At 41.8% G+C, this 18,768-nt stretch overlaps 1 protein-coding gene across 4 annotated transcripts in view; it reads left to right on the top strand.

Annotated features, from left to right (window-relative positions):
* Positions 1 to 18,768, top strand: part of UBTD2 (ubiquitin domain containing 2) — a 51,408-nt gene that overhangs the window by 6,303 nt on the left and 26,337 nt on the right. For 2 of the 4 annotated variants that reach the window (XM_018073637.2, XM_018073639.2), the window contains exon 1: positions 10,913 to 11,034. The exons of 1 other annotated variant lie outside the window; for it this stretch is intronic. Coding sequence is in view for 1 of the 3 variants with exons in the window: in XM_018073636.2 (XP_017929125.1) it covers positions 11,093 to 11,114 (22 nt within the window). In the remaining 2 variants the exon portion in view is untranslated. Of the gene's footprint in view, positions 1 to 10,912; positions 11,115 to 18,768 lie in introns of those variants that run through there. One more of the 4 variants, XM_018073636.2, reaches the window with a different exon arrangement.

The raw sequence follows: 18,768 nt of genomic DNA, 5'->3' as shown, positions 1-18,768 counted from the left end.
TCTGAGAAGAGGCACAGCTGAGCGTGTGGCCATGAGGTTTTTACCTTCCCAGAGCTGGTGGCATCCATGTCTGGGGAAGGAAAGAGCATTCCTAGGGAGGAGTTCTGCCACCCAGCAGGCGGGATGAAGTAGGGAAGTCTGTGTGTGACGTCTTTTGGGCACGTAGAGCCCAACCAGCAGTTTAAAGGCAGGAGCTGTTACTTCACACTTATCTTTTGTACTTGCAAGTGCTTTGGATGAAGTTTGTGGAGGTTTATGGGGTTTAATTTTCTTTCAGCTGGAAGCTCTGTAGGACTCTTCTTTCTTTTGCAAGAGTCACATTATGAAATTGAGCCTTTCCAAATCTTCCTAATTCTAGTTTGGAAAGCTGCTCCATTTAGACACCTGTAGTCATCGTAATTGCAGACAAAATAGAACAAGCAGGCGCATGAGGTGGTTCTCAGGGATGTCTTGCCAGTTGGAGGGTATAAAGGTGCTGACCTTGGGTACTGTGCCATGGGTATGGGGAGTTTTTGAGGCATCTGCTTGTTTTGGTTACTGAAAACCTCCAGGCTCTGTTTGCTCAGTGATGCCTTTGGTGTTTGTATTGTGGCTTGGCCAGGCTGGTGAATCCTCAGATGAGTGTGGGGATGTGCCTGTGCCACGGCTGCTGGTCCCACTGGTGACAGGCTGGTGCCTGGCATTGCTTGGCAAGGGAGCGTGGCAAGAGCAATGAGCTCAATTACCCAAAATCAGAAGGGAAAGGCATGGAGTGACCCGTTGTGTGAAGCAGATGGAGTGCAAGGAAGAATAAAAGAGCTGGAGTCAGTAACCTGTTTTCTGACTGTGGAACGAAACACTTCGTTTGCACTCGGAGGTTTTCAGTTACAGTTTAATCTGCTGCCTGTGTGTTGTCTGGCGGGCACCTAAAGTTTGAAGAAAGAAAGATGTTCCACTAATTGAGAAGCAAATAAAGTGCAGGGCTTTTGGGGGGATTTTTTTGGTTGGATGGTTGGTTTATTTTCTTGTTTTTTAAGAAAACAAAAAGGTTTCCCCTCACACGGTGATTGTGTTTCCAGTGTGAAAAGTGCAGACTCTAATCTGGTGTTTCATACTGAGTTATCAAGAATGCTAGATCCAAACCACGATGCCTCATGCACCCCAAAGCAGCATGAGTGCTCATTGCACCATTGAGGTGAAAATACCCATAGCACAGAATGTCACTTGATATTGCACTGTTTGACTTGTGTGCAGAAAAATGTCTAATGTGGTTTATTTAAGGTTCAGCTGGAACCTGAATTTTCCATGTGCTGCCCTGTGCTGATCCTGGGCTGATCTCACAGCTATTAGCCAGGGAGTAGCTTTCTCTCTTGGCACACTCAGATTGGTGCAAGTAGAGGTGGACAAAAGATGGGGCAGTGCAAACTGTGTGTAAACCATTTTTGTTCTGTTTCCCACCTTAGAAGTAAATTAAAAAGTCTCTTAAATATTGAATGGGTCTGAAGTTTCTTAGACTAACTTAAATATTTAAAATGACATAAGTAGACTGTCATCCTGAGACTTCTAGCACTGAGAAAGCAAGGGCATTGCAGGTTCTGCAGGTAATAAGTGCATGAGCAATTATTGGATGCTATCAATTTGCAGGAGCTATTCTACATCCAGTTGACCTATTAGGCCTAAAGTAAAGCATTTGGAAATTGTACTTCATAAAGCAGAAATACTGGTGGGGATGGGGATCCTTGCTGCTGTGCTTGTGTATTAGATCAGTTTAACAGCTCCTCCCTTCAGCCTTTTCTCAATGTCCTTTCCTCTTCCAGTCTCCCCCCTCTCCTTAGTGAACATGATTTAAAAAGGAAAATTCAAAGCCCTGCTTGAAAGCCATTTGTGGGAGGAGATGGGCACAGTTCTGAAGAAATGATTCTTCGCTTCTGTAGAAAATCAGATGTGCTGAAGGATTTTATATATGCATATATATATATAAAGACATCCTTGTGCTGCAGATTAGGTAGAAGGGAGGGGGTTTGGGGAGTTTCTGCATGATCTATCATGTGGTTTTCCCACATTCTCAAACATGAAAGAAAAGGCACTTCACAAATGGTAGAGAAGAATGCTTCAGTAGTTTTCAGCAAGAACAGGTACTGCCCAGGGGGAAAAGATTAGAGGCTAAAATGTGAAAATGTATCATACAGTGCTGTAGATTGCATTTATCTTTACACATGTTTAATAGGGAAAGTTTACTCTTAAAACATATATATTCAGTCTAACATTAATTTAGTTATTTATAGAAAAGTGTTGATATTTTTCATCCAGTGAAATGATAAACATTTCATAGTTCATAACAGCTTACAGTTTATAATAATGTATAATAAATGTAGCAACCATAAATAATTCTCTTAGTTCAGACAACATATTATGTAGGAAGGCATTTTTCACCTTTTCCCAGTGGAGCTGTGTGCTCTTTGAGAGCACTCTCAGGGCCTGAAATGGCATCGGAAGCAGAGCACAGCACTTTGGGGTTGGAAGCTTGTTACCTTTCTATTTTTAAAATTCAGTCATGAAGCTCAATTTCTGCTCTCATGCTGTGATGAAGGGCACTATGGATTCAGGAGAAGGATCTCTTCATGGCATTTACTTTGTTGCTTTATTTTACTGCCACAGAACTCTCATCTCCTGTGATTTCTTGCCTGTATGGGTAAATACAGTCTTTTTGTAAAAGAGTACCTGCAAAATAGCAGATAGAAGCTGCAGCTGGTGAATGCCACTTTCTCCTACCAATTGTTTTTTGGCCACATGCTGCTGCAGGAGCACCTGAGCCTGTTGCAGAGCATCAGCAATCACAGGATAATGGCTGGCTGGAGAAAAGGTAAATGATGGAAGTAAAAATTGCCAACTCACACGTATTGCACAAAGTGTTTCTTGGAAAAGCTATAGCAAAGCATTGCCTGTGTCATATATGCTGGACAACTTCATGCCTTTAGGGTGGTTTTGGATGCATTTTCTTCATCACATAGAAGCTGTGTATGTCAAAATAGCGTCTTTAATGCAGAATGTTTAGTTTTCAGTTATGCTCTACCTGCCAAATGGTTCTGAAGCTCTCTGAGTCATTACACTGCATCCCTGTTCTTCAGAGGGGATGAGAAGGACCATGCTCAAAGTGGGAAGGGGACACTCAAAGTCTGTGAACACGGAAACATGTTTTAGATGCTTTTTTTGGTGCAGGTACAAGTCCCATTTCTACTCATCACAGGCTCTGGCTGCTCCAAGCTTGTTAACACAGGCACTGAAGCAAGGGTGAGAAGACATGGGCAATAAGCAGTTTGGAAGTGTTAATGGGAAGCAAAGTGTAGCATACGTGTGAAATAGTTTGGAAACCATAAACGTTATCTGAAGGTTGGATGAACAATTTCCCTGGCTCCTGCTGGATGTATTCACAAGGAGCCTATATTTGGTGGCAGCAGTAGTTAAACATACGTTCAGATGAAGCTTAGCACTCCAGTGCTTCACACCTCCAAGTAGCAGCATCCTTCACTGTTCCCAGATTTGGTCTGGTTGCCTGTTTGGGACATGATGCCAATGCCCTGATGGCTGAGGGTGAGCGAATCTCTTCCTTTGCCTGTGCATTTTCGTACCTCCAGCGCATGTAATGAGCAAACCTGCTCATTAAACGGTTGGTAAATCACAGGTCCCAACTGAGGTTTAGCACTTGGAAGGGTGAAGAAGAGAAAAGCTGTCACATAGCTATTTAAACTTTATTTTTTTTTAAGAGTTGGATTTCACTCATGAATTGCATGTTGATAACTTGGCTTGGTAAAATACACAACAGACTGATTTTATTTTTTTTTTTTGTAAAATTTTTTTTTGCTGTGTGCCTACAGAAGTACTTTAAAAGAACATGGGTTGCTATAAATGCAAGCATTTAGAGAACAAAAATATCTTCTGTAAAGTGCTGATCAATATTGGATATTATTCTAAGACAGGTTTAAATGCTCATTTGAGATAAGTTCTCTTACTCATTTGTGTGTTGGCTTTTCACATCTTTAGATCTCCATTGTATGTTTATCCAAATCTAAAACTAGTTCTGGTGCCAAAAAAGCTTGGATTGCAACAGAAAACCACGAGTATTGAAATCTCACTGCTTTATTAGCATCACATGCTTTCAATCAGGCACATATTGGATGGCCTCACGGATGTTACTGCAACATCCCAGCGCTGCCTTAGCGCATCCCAAACAAGCACGTTCCTTGTGTGTATCCAGGACACTTCAGCTGCTGTGCTGATATTACCGCACTAAAATAGCTCCAAAAATACTACAGGCACGGGTTTTGGCTTTATCTGAAATTCCTTCAGAATGGAACAAGAGGGAATACATGATTTTAGTCTCTCCTCTGGGAGAAAAAAGGAGCAGCAGCATTGTCAAAACAAGCGAGCGTGGATGTTGTGGATTGGTATTGCAAGGCAATACCAGAATGAGAGTCCTCTAGGTGTAAATAATCTTCTAGGTCTTGAACTCTGGCTCATGATAGACATTTTCTAAACCAGTGCAATTTGTCTCAAAATGAGATAAACCAATCCAGTGTATGGAAACACTATTTTCCTGTAAACCTCTAAAAACGCTTTTAACTGTATTTGGGGTATCCTTTTTTCTTCCAAAAGGCATGAACCTTTAGAAAACATACCAGGTTCTTCTCAACTGTGTTAGAAGTGCCTGGACCACCACCACCTTGGAGAGATCATGATGTAAATAATGCCATGTGTCTAGATATAGGTTCCAAAAACTTGTCTACCTTTTGTTTCTTATGGAGAGAAATGCTATAAAAATGTGCTTTTTAGAGTTAAAGGAAAACTCCGAGTTTTCACCCTGTGTGTCTCTCATAGATTCTGTCCTGTTGGTCTCCTCTTTAAAACATGTTTCTTTGGGCTTTGGGCTGGAATCGTGCTCTGCCTAGGTATGAGTCATGGTCTGGGTCTCTGTGGTGTTGGCTCATGGGCACCCAATAAACTGAACCAAAGGAACGACACTGGCCCCAACGAGTTCTCAGGGAGCAACTTTTTCTCAAGAATTTATAAGTAAACATATTTAAATTGGTGCTTACAGCTTTTCACAATACTGCTTTGAAAAATCAACAAGTGTTACTTTTGTGTTCTGTAGAACTGTTCACTTATGGAATTAATTCTTTCTGCTTTATCCATGCCAAAGAACACAGGTGTTTTATCTTAGGAATGCAACTGCAATTTTTTTTTACTCCAATTGTACTTTTCCTGATAATTATATTCAGGGAAAACATTGTGCCACAGGACTATGAAAGGAACATCATTAGCATTTTATCTTATTGTGGTGGGAAACTTATTACCAAGAGTTAATCATTTACATTGAGCTCACATTAGTTAGCAAAATATTATAGATATTTGGGAGTGGGGGAGGAAGAATTTTGGTTCCTGCCAGTGTCCTACTTTGCCATTTTTTGGCAAGATATGTCCAGAGTATGGCTGTCTGATAATCAAGCCTGTTAAAAACCTATGCTATTAAGTAGTGACAATTCAGCTTAAAATAAGGTTGTGCAAAGTCCAAGACAGCAAAAGCTTCTGTATCTCCTACTTCAGTGCAATGTCAAACAGAATATTCTGTCTTAGAAATTCTACCAACTGATCTAATCTTGTCTTGAAACTCTTTCCAGGTTTGCCTACTCAAGTATGCTCTCGCTATCTGATTGCTCTGCCTGCCAAATTTCCAAGCTGAATTCATCTTCCATTGATAAAGTGAACTTCTGTCTGCTCAGTGCACTCACCCTTCCTTCTTTCACATGTCTCATTGCATTATTATAAATTAGTCGGGTGATTTTTTTCCAGCTGAAGGAACTCTTGCCATGCAATTCAGGTTGAGGTATCTGTGTAATTTCTTCTCTTGTATTTTGAAACTTTCCGTCTTTTACTTGTCTAAGTTGAAGGTTGGTAAATAAGGAACCCTTTTTCTCACAAAACATTTTTCCATCAAGATATTTCAGCACAGATTATTATGTGTTATAGACACTTTTGATGCTAAATAATGAGCCCCTATGACTGGACTCTTTTCAGCTGGGGGAGCTGGTGTGAACAGTACTCAGGTGTGAACATTTCATAGTGCATTTTTCTCATGTTCATCCTTAGCTTTTAGACAGGTCTGAAATGTGCCCCCACTTCTGCTGGGTCTGGGGTTTGAGATGCCCTTGATCAGAGCTGCAGAGTCAGCACTTCATGGGCATAGTTTGCTCATTAGAGCATAGTAATTAGTGAATTTGCAATGTATTTGCATCCAGCCATTTTTGTGAATTATTCTAACTTCTATAGCCAGCAATCAACTGGTTAGGGTGGGATTTTTTTTTTTTTACTCAATGCTTTGAGGGGTCCCTTCACTGAAAAATAATTATACCTGCACTGAAAAACCATGGGACCAACAGGCTCTTGTTTTCAAAAGGCTGAAATAAGACTCTCTTCACTAATGCATTTTCCCTCATTACCAGTTCAAGTTCTCATCCTTAAATTTGAAACTAAGCTTATTTTCCCGAGGAGGGGTGAGAAGAGGGTCTGTCTAATAGTGGAGAGTTCTGCCTTAACTCAGAATCAAAGACTTTTCTTGCAGAAACTCTCAAGTCTGGAATCATCATACACTTACTCTAATCTGCTATTATATTGCTCCTGTCTACAGTGTTGGGGGAAAAGTAGGAAAAGTACATCTGTCCTGACAAACAGTACTACTTTTGCTTGTGAGTAGATGACACTGGAAAAATAAGCTCCTTCGAGCATTACTGTGAGCACCTTTTTAGAAAAGACAAGCATAGCCCGTGGCCAAGACCTACTTCAGCTATTAGTGGATACGTAACAGCCGAGAGCGTTGCCAACATAATCATTGTGCTGCCAGTTTTTAGCTTGCCCTGAGTTGTTGAGAATTAAATGCGTTTTCAATCAAATTATGTTCCGTAGTGCTCCCTTCGTTTGAAAGGAAGAGAAGTTACTTAAGGGATGTGCTGCTGTGTCTGCTGGAAACACTGAACAAGCATCACCCAGGCCATTAATAGAGCTAAAGCCTTATGTGCTCAGGGAATTTTGAAAGAGATCAGATTAATTTGCTAAAGGTGGAAAGGCTCTGGCTACTTTAATCTGTCTTCATTTGAGCAATTTAAATGAAGAGGGCAGTTTCCTGTCTCTACTCCAAGGTCCTTCTGTCTCAGAGAGAGCCACAGGCTCCTCAAGAAGGAGGTTCACAGCAGGAGCTGATGTCTGTGTTTGGTGTTGCTCAGGGGAGGTTGCTTTGATTATGCTCCTAATTTGTGCACCTTTAAATTCTTAGAGTTGGATTCACTCACACAGACCAGAGAAGTGGATGTCCCGTCCCTGGAAGTGTTTAAGGACAGGTTGGATGGAACTCTGTGCAACCTTGTCTAGTAGAAGGTGTCCCTGTCCATGGGGTTGGAACTGGATGATCTTCAAGGTCCTTTCCAACTCAAACCATTCTACAGTTACATCAATAATCCTTGACCATAGGCTGTAATAGGTCTATTTTTTTCCCTGAATACATCCATAGGGGGATAAAAGGGCCTTGAAAGGATGTAGTTTTAAGGCTGCTTTGTTCAAGTGCTCCCATTTACAGGAGAGGTTTCTTTCTTTCCTCTGGATGTATGAGACATACAAGTTGCAACAAAGATTTGCACATTTTTCATCTCAGCTTAGGGAGATGGAGGATGTTTTTCTAATTATCTGAGCAATCCACTAATGTCCTTACGTATTATTACTTGTCTCTAAATCTGGGATAAATATGATTTCCTAACAAAATGTGTACTTGAAAGGTAGGAGTTCCCTATGGCTAAGAGGTAGGTCATAAGTGTTTTTGAAAAGGCAGCTACAACCACTTGTGGATCTTCCAGCTGCCAGGCTTTATCCAGTCTTGGGTGCTGGTGTTTCTTGGGGGATAACTTTCCAGATGTACAGATAGGAGTTTAGTTTCAAAATTCCTTATTTTAAAATCTAACTTGCATCAAGATTTTTCCTTTGCTGTTTTTTTTTTTTCCCCACTTGTTTTAGATGACATGCTCTTGCACTCGAGGCTGGAGTTTGCTTAGACTGGAAACATATGTAGTTCCATGAATAAATTTTCAAGCTTATTAACTAGATTACGGATCCAGAAAGTATTGACTATAAAAGAGAAGTAAATGAATGTTTTTGGGTTTCGCTGGGGCGTTAAGCCACCAATCTGTCAGACTTCTGCCCTGCTCTATTGCAGTGGACACAGTCAAGTGGATGAACATTAAAATGGAACTTTCCTAGTTCTTTTGGTGCCTCGCTGTTTGGAGGCTCAGTGCTGTGATCATTTAGTTTCTGTGGTCATACTGATTTGTTAATGTCAGGACAAATTGCTTTTTACTAATCATAGAATCATTTAGATTGGAAAAGACCTCCAAGATTGAGTCCAACATTTGACTGATCACCACCTTGTCAACTAGACCATAATGTGTTGATTTTTATTTTTTTTTTAAATCAACCTGACATGGACAATAAAGTCTCACTCTTGCAAGGCCTTGAATGTTTGAGTTTTTTTTAATCTTGTGACTGTAAACGTACCAGGAAGGACTGATACTCCAAAAAGATGGGCTTGGTGGTAGAAGTCCATATTCTGGGGCAGTCTTAAGTAGCCTTGGTGTCTTAAGCCATGGTGTCATGATGTGTGCTGTGTGACCTGAAAGGATAAACTTCAACAAGTGGGGTATTGGATTTTCTGCTACTGAATCACTGGTGTGCTGGTGCTCTGTGTGACAGGCTGACTTGACAGCTGTTAAAGACATCACCACCTACTGTTAAGGGCTGGTTGAGAGATTACTTTGCAGAAAGCAGCTTGACATCTGAGGAACATCAAGGATGTGTTATCCCACCGTTGCACATCTGTCTGTAGGTGTCTGGCACAGCTCTGTGCTCACAGATCTGCCTTGTTCAGACCCAGCACTGTCAGACCCACTCCTCAGAAATGCCAAGGGCATATAATCCTTGGGAAGATGAGTGGTAGGTGCAGGGGGATTGGACTAGATGACCTTTAAAGGTCCCTTCCTACCCAATCTGTTCTCTGGTTCTATAAAACACTTCTTAAATAGGAACCAAGTTGAAAGCATCCAAAGATTGATTTGTAATGAGTGTGAAATGCTAACTTTATCATGAGAAACTACCTTGTAAAATAGAACTTAATAAAACAGCAAGTATCATTCTAAGAAATACAATTTCTTAGATTAAATCTGTAAATGTTTGCTTATGTGTTTTTCACCTGTTCTTTAAAGCAAGCAATTGCCTTTCAGTTTTCCAAATGGCACCTGAGGAATGTAATATGGAACTGTAAAATTAAGTTGTTAATATAGTGTATGTTTGGTATGTGTGTCAGGTAAGAGTCCTATTTTCAGCTTATACTGAGCTCTTAATTAACTGATGAGCTTAAGCAGCTGAGATACAGTAATAGTGCATTTAGTTAATTGGCTAATGTGAAACTTTATCCCTGCCAATAACTGTGACACTGGAATAAATTCAAGACGTGGTGTTAGATCCTTTAACTAAGCTAATTTAATTATTGGTCATTGCAAAACCAGTTACCAACTTGGAGGCTTTTTTTATTCGTTCCCTTCTGGAATTTGTGACTGCTGTGCTTGGCAGAAGTGACATGGCCAGCAGTGCCATGTTCACCCAAGTAGTCCTTGGGAACCTGAAACTGGCCATCTGCCTCATGCATTACACCTTGTATTACACAGACCTTGCTGAGTTTCAGAATTTTGTGGAAGGGTTTAATTCAACCAAGCCTGATGCAAATTAACACTGTGCTGAGATGGGATCTGAGAATTGTGCTGACTTCTGCAGCTCCTCCGAAGCAATTTTACTTTAGGGGAAAACCTAAGATGGAGAGGGATGTTTTACAAGAGCATGTAGTGATAGAAGGGGTAATGGCTTCAAACTGAGAGTAGGGCTAGATTGGATATTAGGAAGAAATTCTTCCTTGTGAGGGTGGTGAGGCCCTGGCATAAGTTGCCCAGAGAAGTTGTAGCTGCCCCATCCCTGGAAGTGTTAAAAGAACAGGTTGGACAGGGCTTGGAGCAACCTGGTTTAGTGGAAGGTGTCTCTGCCCAGGGCAGGGGGGTTGGAACAAGATGATCTTTAAGGTCCCTTTCCAACCCAAACCATTCTATGATTCTTATGAAATCTGGGTTTACTTGTCGTATTAAAGTAAATCCCCTGGTGGCATCATCCAGAAGGTCTTCAGAAGGTTCAGCATCATGTGTACACACAATGAACATGGACCTGCTTGGGGTGTGCCTGCTGGCTTTCAGCGTGGTCACACCTCATCAGGGTGGAGTGGGCTGCATTATTTAAAATAATTGTCAGTCTAATATTTTATGTAATTCTGGCAGCGCAAAAGATAGGGCTGCCTTTCACTGTTTGTTCGATTGGGGTTTTTTCCCCATGAAAATTTTGCTAGTGTTGGAAATACTCATGGTGTGTTAAACACAGCCCAGATGTACAGCAGATGTCCCTGTCTGTCACCAACTCGGAGGATTTGTGGTGGCCTTGTGTGGTCGGGCTGTGGCTGCTTGACAGAGGCCAGCACTGCCCACACTGCTCCCATGGCTTAGGCCAGCATAAAAGCAAAGCTTTGTTTTAAACCCTGCTGAGCCAGACCCTAATTTGGGCCTTGCTCAAAGCATGCAGAACTCAGCTGTCAGTGTGTAGGGAAGCACTTGCAATTTTAAGTTCTTTGATGCTGTTCCTTTTCCCTGAAGGTGTTGAAGAAACAACTGGACACTCAGTGCTCTGGTCTTGTTGACAAGGTGATGATCGGTCAGAGGTTGGACTCCATGGTCTTGGAGCTCTTTTCCAGCCTAAATCATTCTGTGTTTCTGTGATGTCAGCCTCCAGTAAACTCTCACAGAGCAGCAGGCAGGTGCCCACATCACGGCAATGCACTGGCACAAGGTTGTCCAGTCAGAGGAACTCACCTTTTACACTTTTATCTGATGTGTCTAAAGTTTCCCTGTTAACTGAATCAAGGGGAAGGTACAAAAGGGTTTTAGTACTTTAAAAGTGAAGTTGCTGAGTTACATTCTTCCTCATCATGAGATACAGAAGTCACTGGGGTGTTTTGTTTTTTTTTTCTTTTAGGTAATGTCTGTGCATTTTTACTGCATTCTTACAGCTCTGCTGTGCTCTATAGTGCATTTGTTTTGCATGTGAGATGCTGCCTTGGTGCCAAGCCCTCAGCTACAATTGAGTTTTAGCTTAAGCTATGCTTTGCAGAAGTCAAAAGAAGCATGTACTTTATGCAGCCTATCTCAACTAGAGTATTTTTCATGTTGCTGACAGCTTCCTTAATGGTTCTTGTCATAGGTTTTAAAAAAGATAGTCTAGTTGTGCACTGTAGATGATAACAGATTAAAGGTCTTGGTGCTTGCACACTGTGATTTGGGAATGGGTAAATCTTCATCCTGTTCTGTATCCAGCTGAAAACATTCATCTGCCAAAGACAGGAACAGTTTAAATTCCAGCGTAAGCAGTGCTGACATGTAATTGTGTTGATAATGTCTGTCCCTCAAAGCTATTTCACCACAGTACTGCTGGAACTTCCCTGTGAGGCTGAAGCTGACACTGAGCAACCAAACAGCTACTGCTGTTTTTCCTACTGTGTGGAAGGAGAATTTGTGGCTCTAGGATTCCTATGATGGGATATAATAGAGACAGATGGGCATCATCTGTCCTTTGCCCTGCCTGGCAGTGTTCTTTCTTCATCTCTGATCACCCCTTGACCAAGGCAGTAGGATGTGGTGACTCCACAAAGGTGTCTGATGCTCAGGCATTTTTCTCTGTCCAGAGAAGAGATGTTGTATCAGAACCTTAACTGAGATGATCGAGAACTCCTCTGCCTGTGCTTCCAGCAGGAAGCTGAGTGGGCAGGCAGGGCTCAGGAGCAACCACAGAGCTTTTGTAAACTGTTAATCATAGAATGGTTTGGGTTGGAAGGAACCTTAAAGCTCATCTCGTTCCACCCCCTGCCACAGGCAGGGACACTTTGCACTATCCCAGGTTGCTCCAAGCCCTGTCCAGCCTGGCCTTGAACATTTCCAGGGATGGGGCAGCCACAGCTTCTCTGGGCAACCCAAGCCAGGGCCTCTCCACCCTCACAATAATTTTTTCTGTATATCCAACCTCAGTGTCTCCTCTTTTAGTTTGAACCTATTATACCTGGTCCTGACACTAACAGTTCCTGATGGAAAGTCCCTCTCTGGCTTTTTCTATAATAAAGCCTTAGAATCAAGTCTGGGAAGTAGTGCTGAGCTTTTGGTGGGAGACCAATGCAAAAATTTTTCTTTGAAAAGTACTCTTTGGAGTGTTGAGGCAAATAACAGCATGCAACTTCACAGGGGCTTTGTTTGCATTATTGCTCTATCCACCACCGCTTACCCCAAGTGTTTGTAACCAGTGCTTTGCTGTCCTGCTCTTGCAGAGGAATTGTCCTCATAAAACCTTCACAAACAGACTGGAGGCTGAAGTTCACCTCTTGCCAGCTGGCTCTGGGCTGTGAATGCACCTCACATTAGACAAAATACACTGACCTGGTTTCAATTTCTGTGGGAGGCGACCTGTGTTGTTACAGCATATCCCAGTGCAAAGCAGACTGTTGGTCATCTGAACAGATCCTGCATGTGTTGGGATGAGGTGTGGGATGTTTGGATCTGGAATACCATCGGGGGAGAAGATTTCAAAAGCTGAAGCTTTTATTTCTTGCTGCAACACTTCTGGCTTCTTTGAAAAGTGAGGGGCGATGAGTGATGAGCTGCCTGGAAATACCAAGCTCTCTTGATTTCTTCTGCAGTTGCTGTTGAAAATGATGGGAGAAATGGAAAATACGGTGTCATAGCTGGTAATTAGAGACAATTTTTCTCTTTGTCCAGCACATTCATACACCCTTATTCATACATCATCTCATGTGTTTTATATCTCACGCTGTGAAGCCTCTGGATTGAGTTGGTGAAGATTTAGTGCTTCATGTAGGCAGAGAGGCAGGGAAGTGTCGTGCCTGTACGACTTGTTCAGAGCTGCCTGGAATTACCAGAGTAACTTGCATTTTACTTGCTACAGTTTCTTCTATTCAATTAAATCATTTTGGAGGAAGGTGTTGGGTAAGAGTTGAGGACAGACTGGAGAAACAGGGAAGGTGCATTCCCTGCTCCTGCTTTGAGACACAGCGCTCTTTGCCTGGTTGGCTTTGAACACCGGGGTGGCACAAGTGATTGATGACCCCCTCCTTTGGACCCCAGAGGGACCACATACATCATTTAACACCAGCACATGGCATGTCTGGCAGGTGGCTCACGTGGGAGCACAGGCTTGACTTTAAGTGATGGTGATCAACCTTTATAACGTGACTTTGAGTCCGTAGCCTGGTGTTTTATTATGCAACTGCTTAAAGATATAACTTGAATTTCTATCAGGAGATGTAGTTTTTCTTGTAGTGTTCATTTTACCCTTTTTCCTTTCATGAAGGAAATTAAAACTTGTCTTAGTTTCAAGCGTTGTCTTTATATCTGTCTGTCTGTCTATCTACACACAGCATTTGGAGAGCTCACACAGGGGCTCTAGAAATGTTACACTACTCTGAAGGCTCTCAGCACTGCAGTAATAGGTATTGCTTTTGTATATATAAAATCTGGGTGCTCCTTTATTTTCTCATTAGGAAAACCTAATTGTCCAGTGAATTATTTCATTTGTAAATCTTTAACACTGTCCAGTGTCACTTCCTTTCCAAAATATTGTCTTGAAAAAACATAACCACCTTAAGAAATAAAAATGCTGAAAACTAGCAATAAGAGAAAAGATTCTGCCATTTTCCTGTTGTTGGGTAAGCCTGTGCTACTTAAGGTAATTTAAATTGTGTAAGCCTATGCTACTTAATGTAATTCAAATTGTTTGCTGCTTAGATGCAATACATTTTCCCTTGCCCCCTCCCTGGTTTCCTTGGTTTTCTGCACCTCTCCTTTGTACTGACTCTTCCAAGCACTATTGTAATTCAGCTGCTGGAAGGATTACACTAGAGAATGATGCAAAGAAAATGTTAGGATGAACTGTGTCTAGATATTGATACCAAATTACAAGATACCTTATGAGGAAATTGGAACCAAATAGATCTGAAATGCAACTCATTTGATTTAAGTAGAATACTACTCACTGATTGTGGGGAGGGAAGCCCTTGGGACTATTACTAAAAGAAACTTTATGGGTAGTGAACTGTTACTTGCATTTAATTTGTCTTAGAAAAGTACTTTGTTAGCAACTGATCCTCAACAGGGAAGCAATCGTGTAAAGAAAATATTTTTGATTATTAGTTCAATGTGTAAAACATTTAGTTTGTTTCTCTTGACTGGCTTCAAGTCATTACCCATCACTGTTTCTCTGTTTCTCTGACTGTGTCTCCCTGGGAGGATTTTGCTTTCCCTGTTGAAGCTGTGAGTGTTTACAGTTTAACAAACCAAATAGGGCATGTGTGCCATGTTCTCCTCACTGGCCTCAGCCTCTGCAGGCCTTGGTCAGTGTTCTTTCTTTGCTGGCTTATTGTTTCTGTCCTCCTCCCATGAAGCCTGACCATCCTCAAATCCCAACATTTCCACTGAGAACAGTTTCTGAACATTCAGATAGACTGTTGTGGTGATTTTTTTATCCTTCCTTAGCACTTCTGTTGGGCACTCCTGCTCCTTTCCTCACAGTTCATTCCAAATCTTCATCATCTCTCCACACTTAAACAGTTGTCTTTATCTCTTAGGTATTTTCTTAATCAAAATGAAATTAAAAAAGAAAGTATTATCATATATTGCCAGATTTTCCTAATGCTGATATAATTTCAACATTTTGATCTTTGAATACTTGCCTCTATCTGCTCATAGCTCATGCTCTGCTGGTTGAGGGTCTCTCTGTGCTGGTCCAGTGCTTGTTTCTGATTGTGTGTCTGTCTTCCCACACATCTGTGTGGAAGCACAGGCACACAGTCAGAGGTGGATACCTGGAGATCAACAGCTTTGGGCCTCCAGTCCAGTCCAGATGTCTCCTTCTGGGGACTGCACTGCCAGGGTCTCCATGCCCTGGGTGGGTTCTGTGTGCACGGAAACTTTTCCAACAGATGCTTTGACCAAACTGGGACAGTTTCCCCCGACTTACAAGAGCAGTAAAAGACTAATGGTACAAGCAACATATGCTTCTGTTTTGAGGGAAAAGGAAGAAATTCACTGTGGAGCACTTGCATGGATTTAACATGCCAAATTTTATTCCTAATGCTATTTTTAGAAATAGGTGAAAGATGCTCCAAGAAATGGGGTGGGAGGGAAAAGCTCATGTAAGACTGACTGACAGCAAAGGGGATGTTTCCCCAAATGCTTCAGGTTTTAGCTCAGTTGTTAGAGATAACTCTGGGCTTTATCAGGGGAACACATCTTGTGGGGTGTCTTACAGGGTTACCTGTCTGATCCATAACGGGGAAGGAGGAAGATCTGGTTTGCACTTGAAGCAAAGGTCCACCTGCCCTTCTCCAGAGGCTCTAAACTGTCTGATGGCTCATTCAGCTTGTTGCATTTGTGGTATTTGATTTGACAGAAAGCCCTTTGAGGCAGAAATGTTATCCAATTTGATTATCGAGTGCTATAGTTCATGGGTATATAAGCTAGGAATTATGAAAGCTTTAGCTGGATATTGGCTTTTAGTATGAGACTCTTGTGTTACCAGCTGCTCCTGCTCATCTGGCCCGCTCTGGAGGAGGTGACAGTACTGTGATCCACAGTGAGAGCGACATAACAAACACACCAACTGTTAAAGAAGTAGTTCTACGTAGACATTTTTTGACATTCTGTTAAGAAACTGATTTAAATATCCAGATTTATTTGCATAAGCTCACTCAAAAGAAGCATAGATAACCTTACTGATTCCATTGCTTTGATGGGAAGCTGTAGAGAAGGGAAATAAATCTTCACCCATCAGGTTATAGAACATCTGCAAGGACTGGAGAAATATGTCTTTCCTTCTGAAAAAAAAGACTTTGTAGTTTGCTAGGAGCTTAGTGGGGCAAACAGTAGTAGCTATGTCGAGGATCCTGGGGTGGTACTCTACCTGTGTAGTAAAAACATTATATGCTGCTAAATCCTATAGATAGGACAGAAACAGCCTGTGGCTTGTCTGCTGCTGTTCTTAGGTTAGTTTGAGGTATTAAACAGGTTCACAGAATCATTTAGGTTGGAGAAGACCTCCAAGATCGAGTCCAGTCTTTGACTGATCCCCACCTTGTTAGCTAGACATTGGAACTGCCCACGGAGATGGTGGTCAGACCAAAGCACTGAGTGCCATGCCCAGTTGTTTCTTAAACACCTTCAGGGATGGTGATTTCACCACCTCCCTGTCCCAATGTCTAGTTAACAAGGTGGGGTTCAGTCAAAGGTTAGACTCGATGATCTTGGAGGTGTTGGATTCTGTGAACTTCTTACCCCTCTTTGGAATGCACTACACCACTTGTGAGCAATTGAAGCAAGAACAACCTAACTTATTTTGGACTGTCACTAATGTGCTGATCTTTTTAAAAAGTAGACTCTTAACGGTTTTCATATTCCCTTCTAAATAAATCTCTTGCCAAAAATATCAACCACTGCCATCCATTGAGACGACGAATTTCAGTATTGCCTCTGAGGGAAGGTGCCTTCTTGGCATTTATAAAACAATTCCTGTTTTCAAGCAGCATATTAATAATTTCTTACTTATGTTGAAGTGGTGTAAGATGAAAAATTAATGTGGATGTTACTTTCTCTTCCAGATCTTGCAAGCTGGTTGTGCCTCTGATGTGTATGGTCTTAAATGAAGCCTATGTTTTCTTTTGAGCTCTAGTTTGCTTCCAAAGTGAGGGATAGAAAACTGACACTGTAAATACTTGAGAAAGTGTTTCAGACTGTTGATGTTTGTTTCTTTATCAGCCTTATTACAGAAAGAGGGAAAGTCCTTTGATGTGGTCCAAAACTTTGTAGAAATTCATGTAGTGATGTTCTGCTGTAGTGACCAAGGCATGGGGCGGAAAGTGAAATATTTGGGTCTTTTTACACATTAGGGCTTTTTATATGTCTTGAGTTTCTTGTATCCCTTCTGCTCTATCTATCCACACATTTGGATAGAGATTAATATTTCTCCAGGAGAGGCATAAAGATTTCTTGGGGATTCTTGAAGCACTTCTAATAAATTATAAACACGCTAAAGACTTTCTTAAATACTGGCTTGTGATGAAGCCAAGTTGTGTTTAAAGGCTTAGTACTGGGATGGATGGCTTGTTAGAGCGAATTTGGCTTTTGAGGCATTTGTAGAGTCATTTTCTTCCATCACCTTTCTTTCCAACTTGAAAAAAATAGAATTCATCCCTGGGTTTATCATCACTGCTGTCTATGTAGGAAGGATCGTGTCTCGAGGGAGAAGTTATTTGAGATTGTTAAGATTTCTGTCTCTTTAGTCTCTCCCCTGCTATTCTTGTCTAGTGAAGAGCAATAAATGCGGATGCTGTCTTGGGCAAAGGGGGAAGCAGGGAAAGAAATAGCCTGTTGGATTTTCCTCCATGGTGCTGGATAACAGGCAGGCAGGGCTGGGTACAGGCAACGCCGCCGTGACTGCACAAAGTGCCTTTAACCTGCTTCCATAATTAATGTTCAGGGAGAAGGAAGGGGCCCTGTGGGATAAATTAACATTCATTGAATGTACGTGCAAACAGATGTTAGCTGAAGTTGAATGGAAAAAAAGATGCCCACTGACCCAAATTTCTAACAGTGTCCTGTTCTGTCTGTCTGAAATGTTCATGCTCTGACTGCTAAGCCTTAATAAGGAAACAATTTCTTGTTCAAGTGTTTTCCCACATATGTTTTTGCAATTTCATAATATACTGTTTAATGCATGCAGGGCTGCCTCCTTCACCATTGTTTTAGGCTGCCCCATCATCATCTCCCAGCTTGTGTGTGCTCAGCTGAGACTTGGACTGGGAACAGCCAGGCTTTGCCAGGAAACTTGGTGTTTTGTAAACACTTGGGTTTGCTGTTCTGAAATCTGTTAAATGGTCAGCACTTCTTTGAAAAGCAAATGGATGGAAGCAATCTCATGGAAGCAATCCCATGGAAACAAAGAGCAATAAATGTTTGTGGTCACTTGAAAGGATTCAGAAGTTTATTATTGTTAGTTTCTGCATGGGATACAGAATAACAGCTGGAGTCAGTATATGTGTGCCATGTGATTGTCATTTTTTACTTTTAATTGTCATCTGACTTTGTTTCCATGCAAATATCTCCTCCAGAGGAGACCACCAAGTTGTTTTGAGGGATGGAGCACCTCTCCTATAAGGAAAAGCTGAGAGAATTGCTATTGATCAGCCAGGAGAAGAGAAGGCTCTGGGGTGACCTAATTATGATCTTCCAGTACCTGAAGAGAGCCTGCAAGAAAGATGAAGAGAGACTTTGGACAAGGGCCTGGAGTGACAGGACAAGGAGGGATGGCTTCAGACTGAGAGAGAGTAGGTTTGGATTGAATATTAGACAAAAAATATTCCCTCTGAGGGTGGTGAGGCCCTGGCACAGGTTGCCCAGAGAAGTTGTGGCTGCACTATCCCTGGAAGTGTTCAAGGCCAGGTTGAACAGGGCTTGGAGCAACCTGGTCTAGTGGAAGGTGTCCCTTGCCATGGTAGGGGGTGGAATGAGATGATCTTTAAGGTAAGTCCCTTCCAACCCAGGCCGTTCT

This window comes from Manacus vitellinus, unplaced genomic scaffold (genome assembly GCF_001715985.3).
Source record: "Manacus vitellinus isolate BGI_N305 unplaced genomic scaffold, ASM171598v3 scaffold_25_pilon, whole genome shotgun sequence".
In the NCBI taxonomy this organism is placed as follows: Eukaryota; Metazoa; Chordata; class Aves; order Passeriformes; family Pipridae; genus Manacus; species Manacus vitellinus.
The sequence above is the reverse complement of the archived record's forward strand: the minus strand, read 5'-3'. Positions and strand labels throughout refer to the sequence as shown.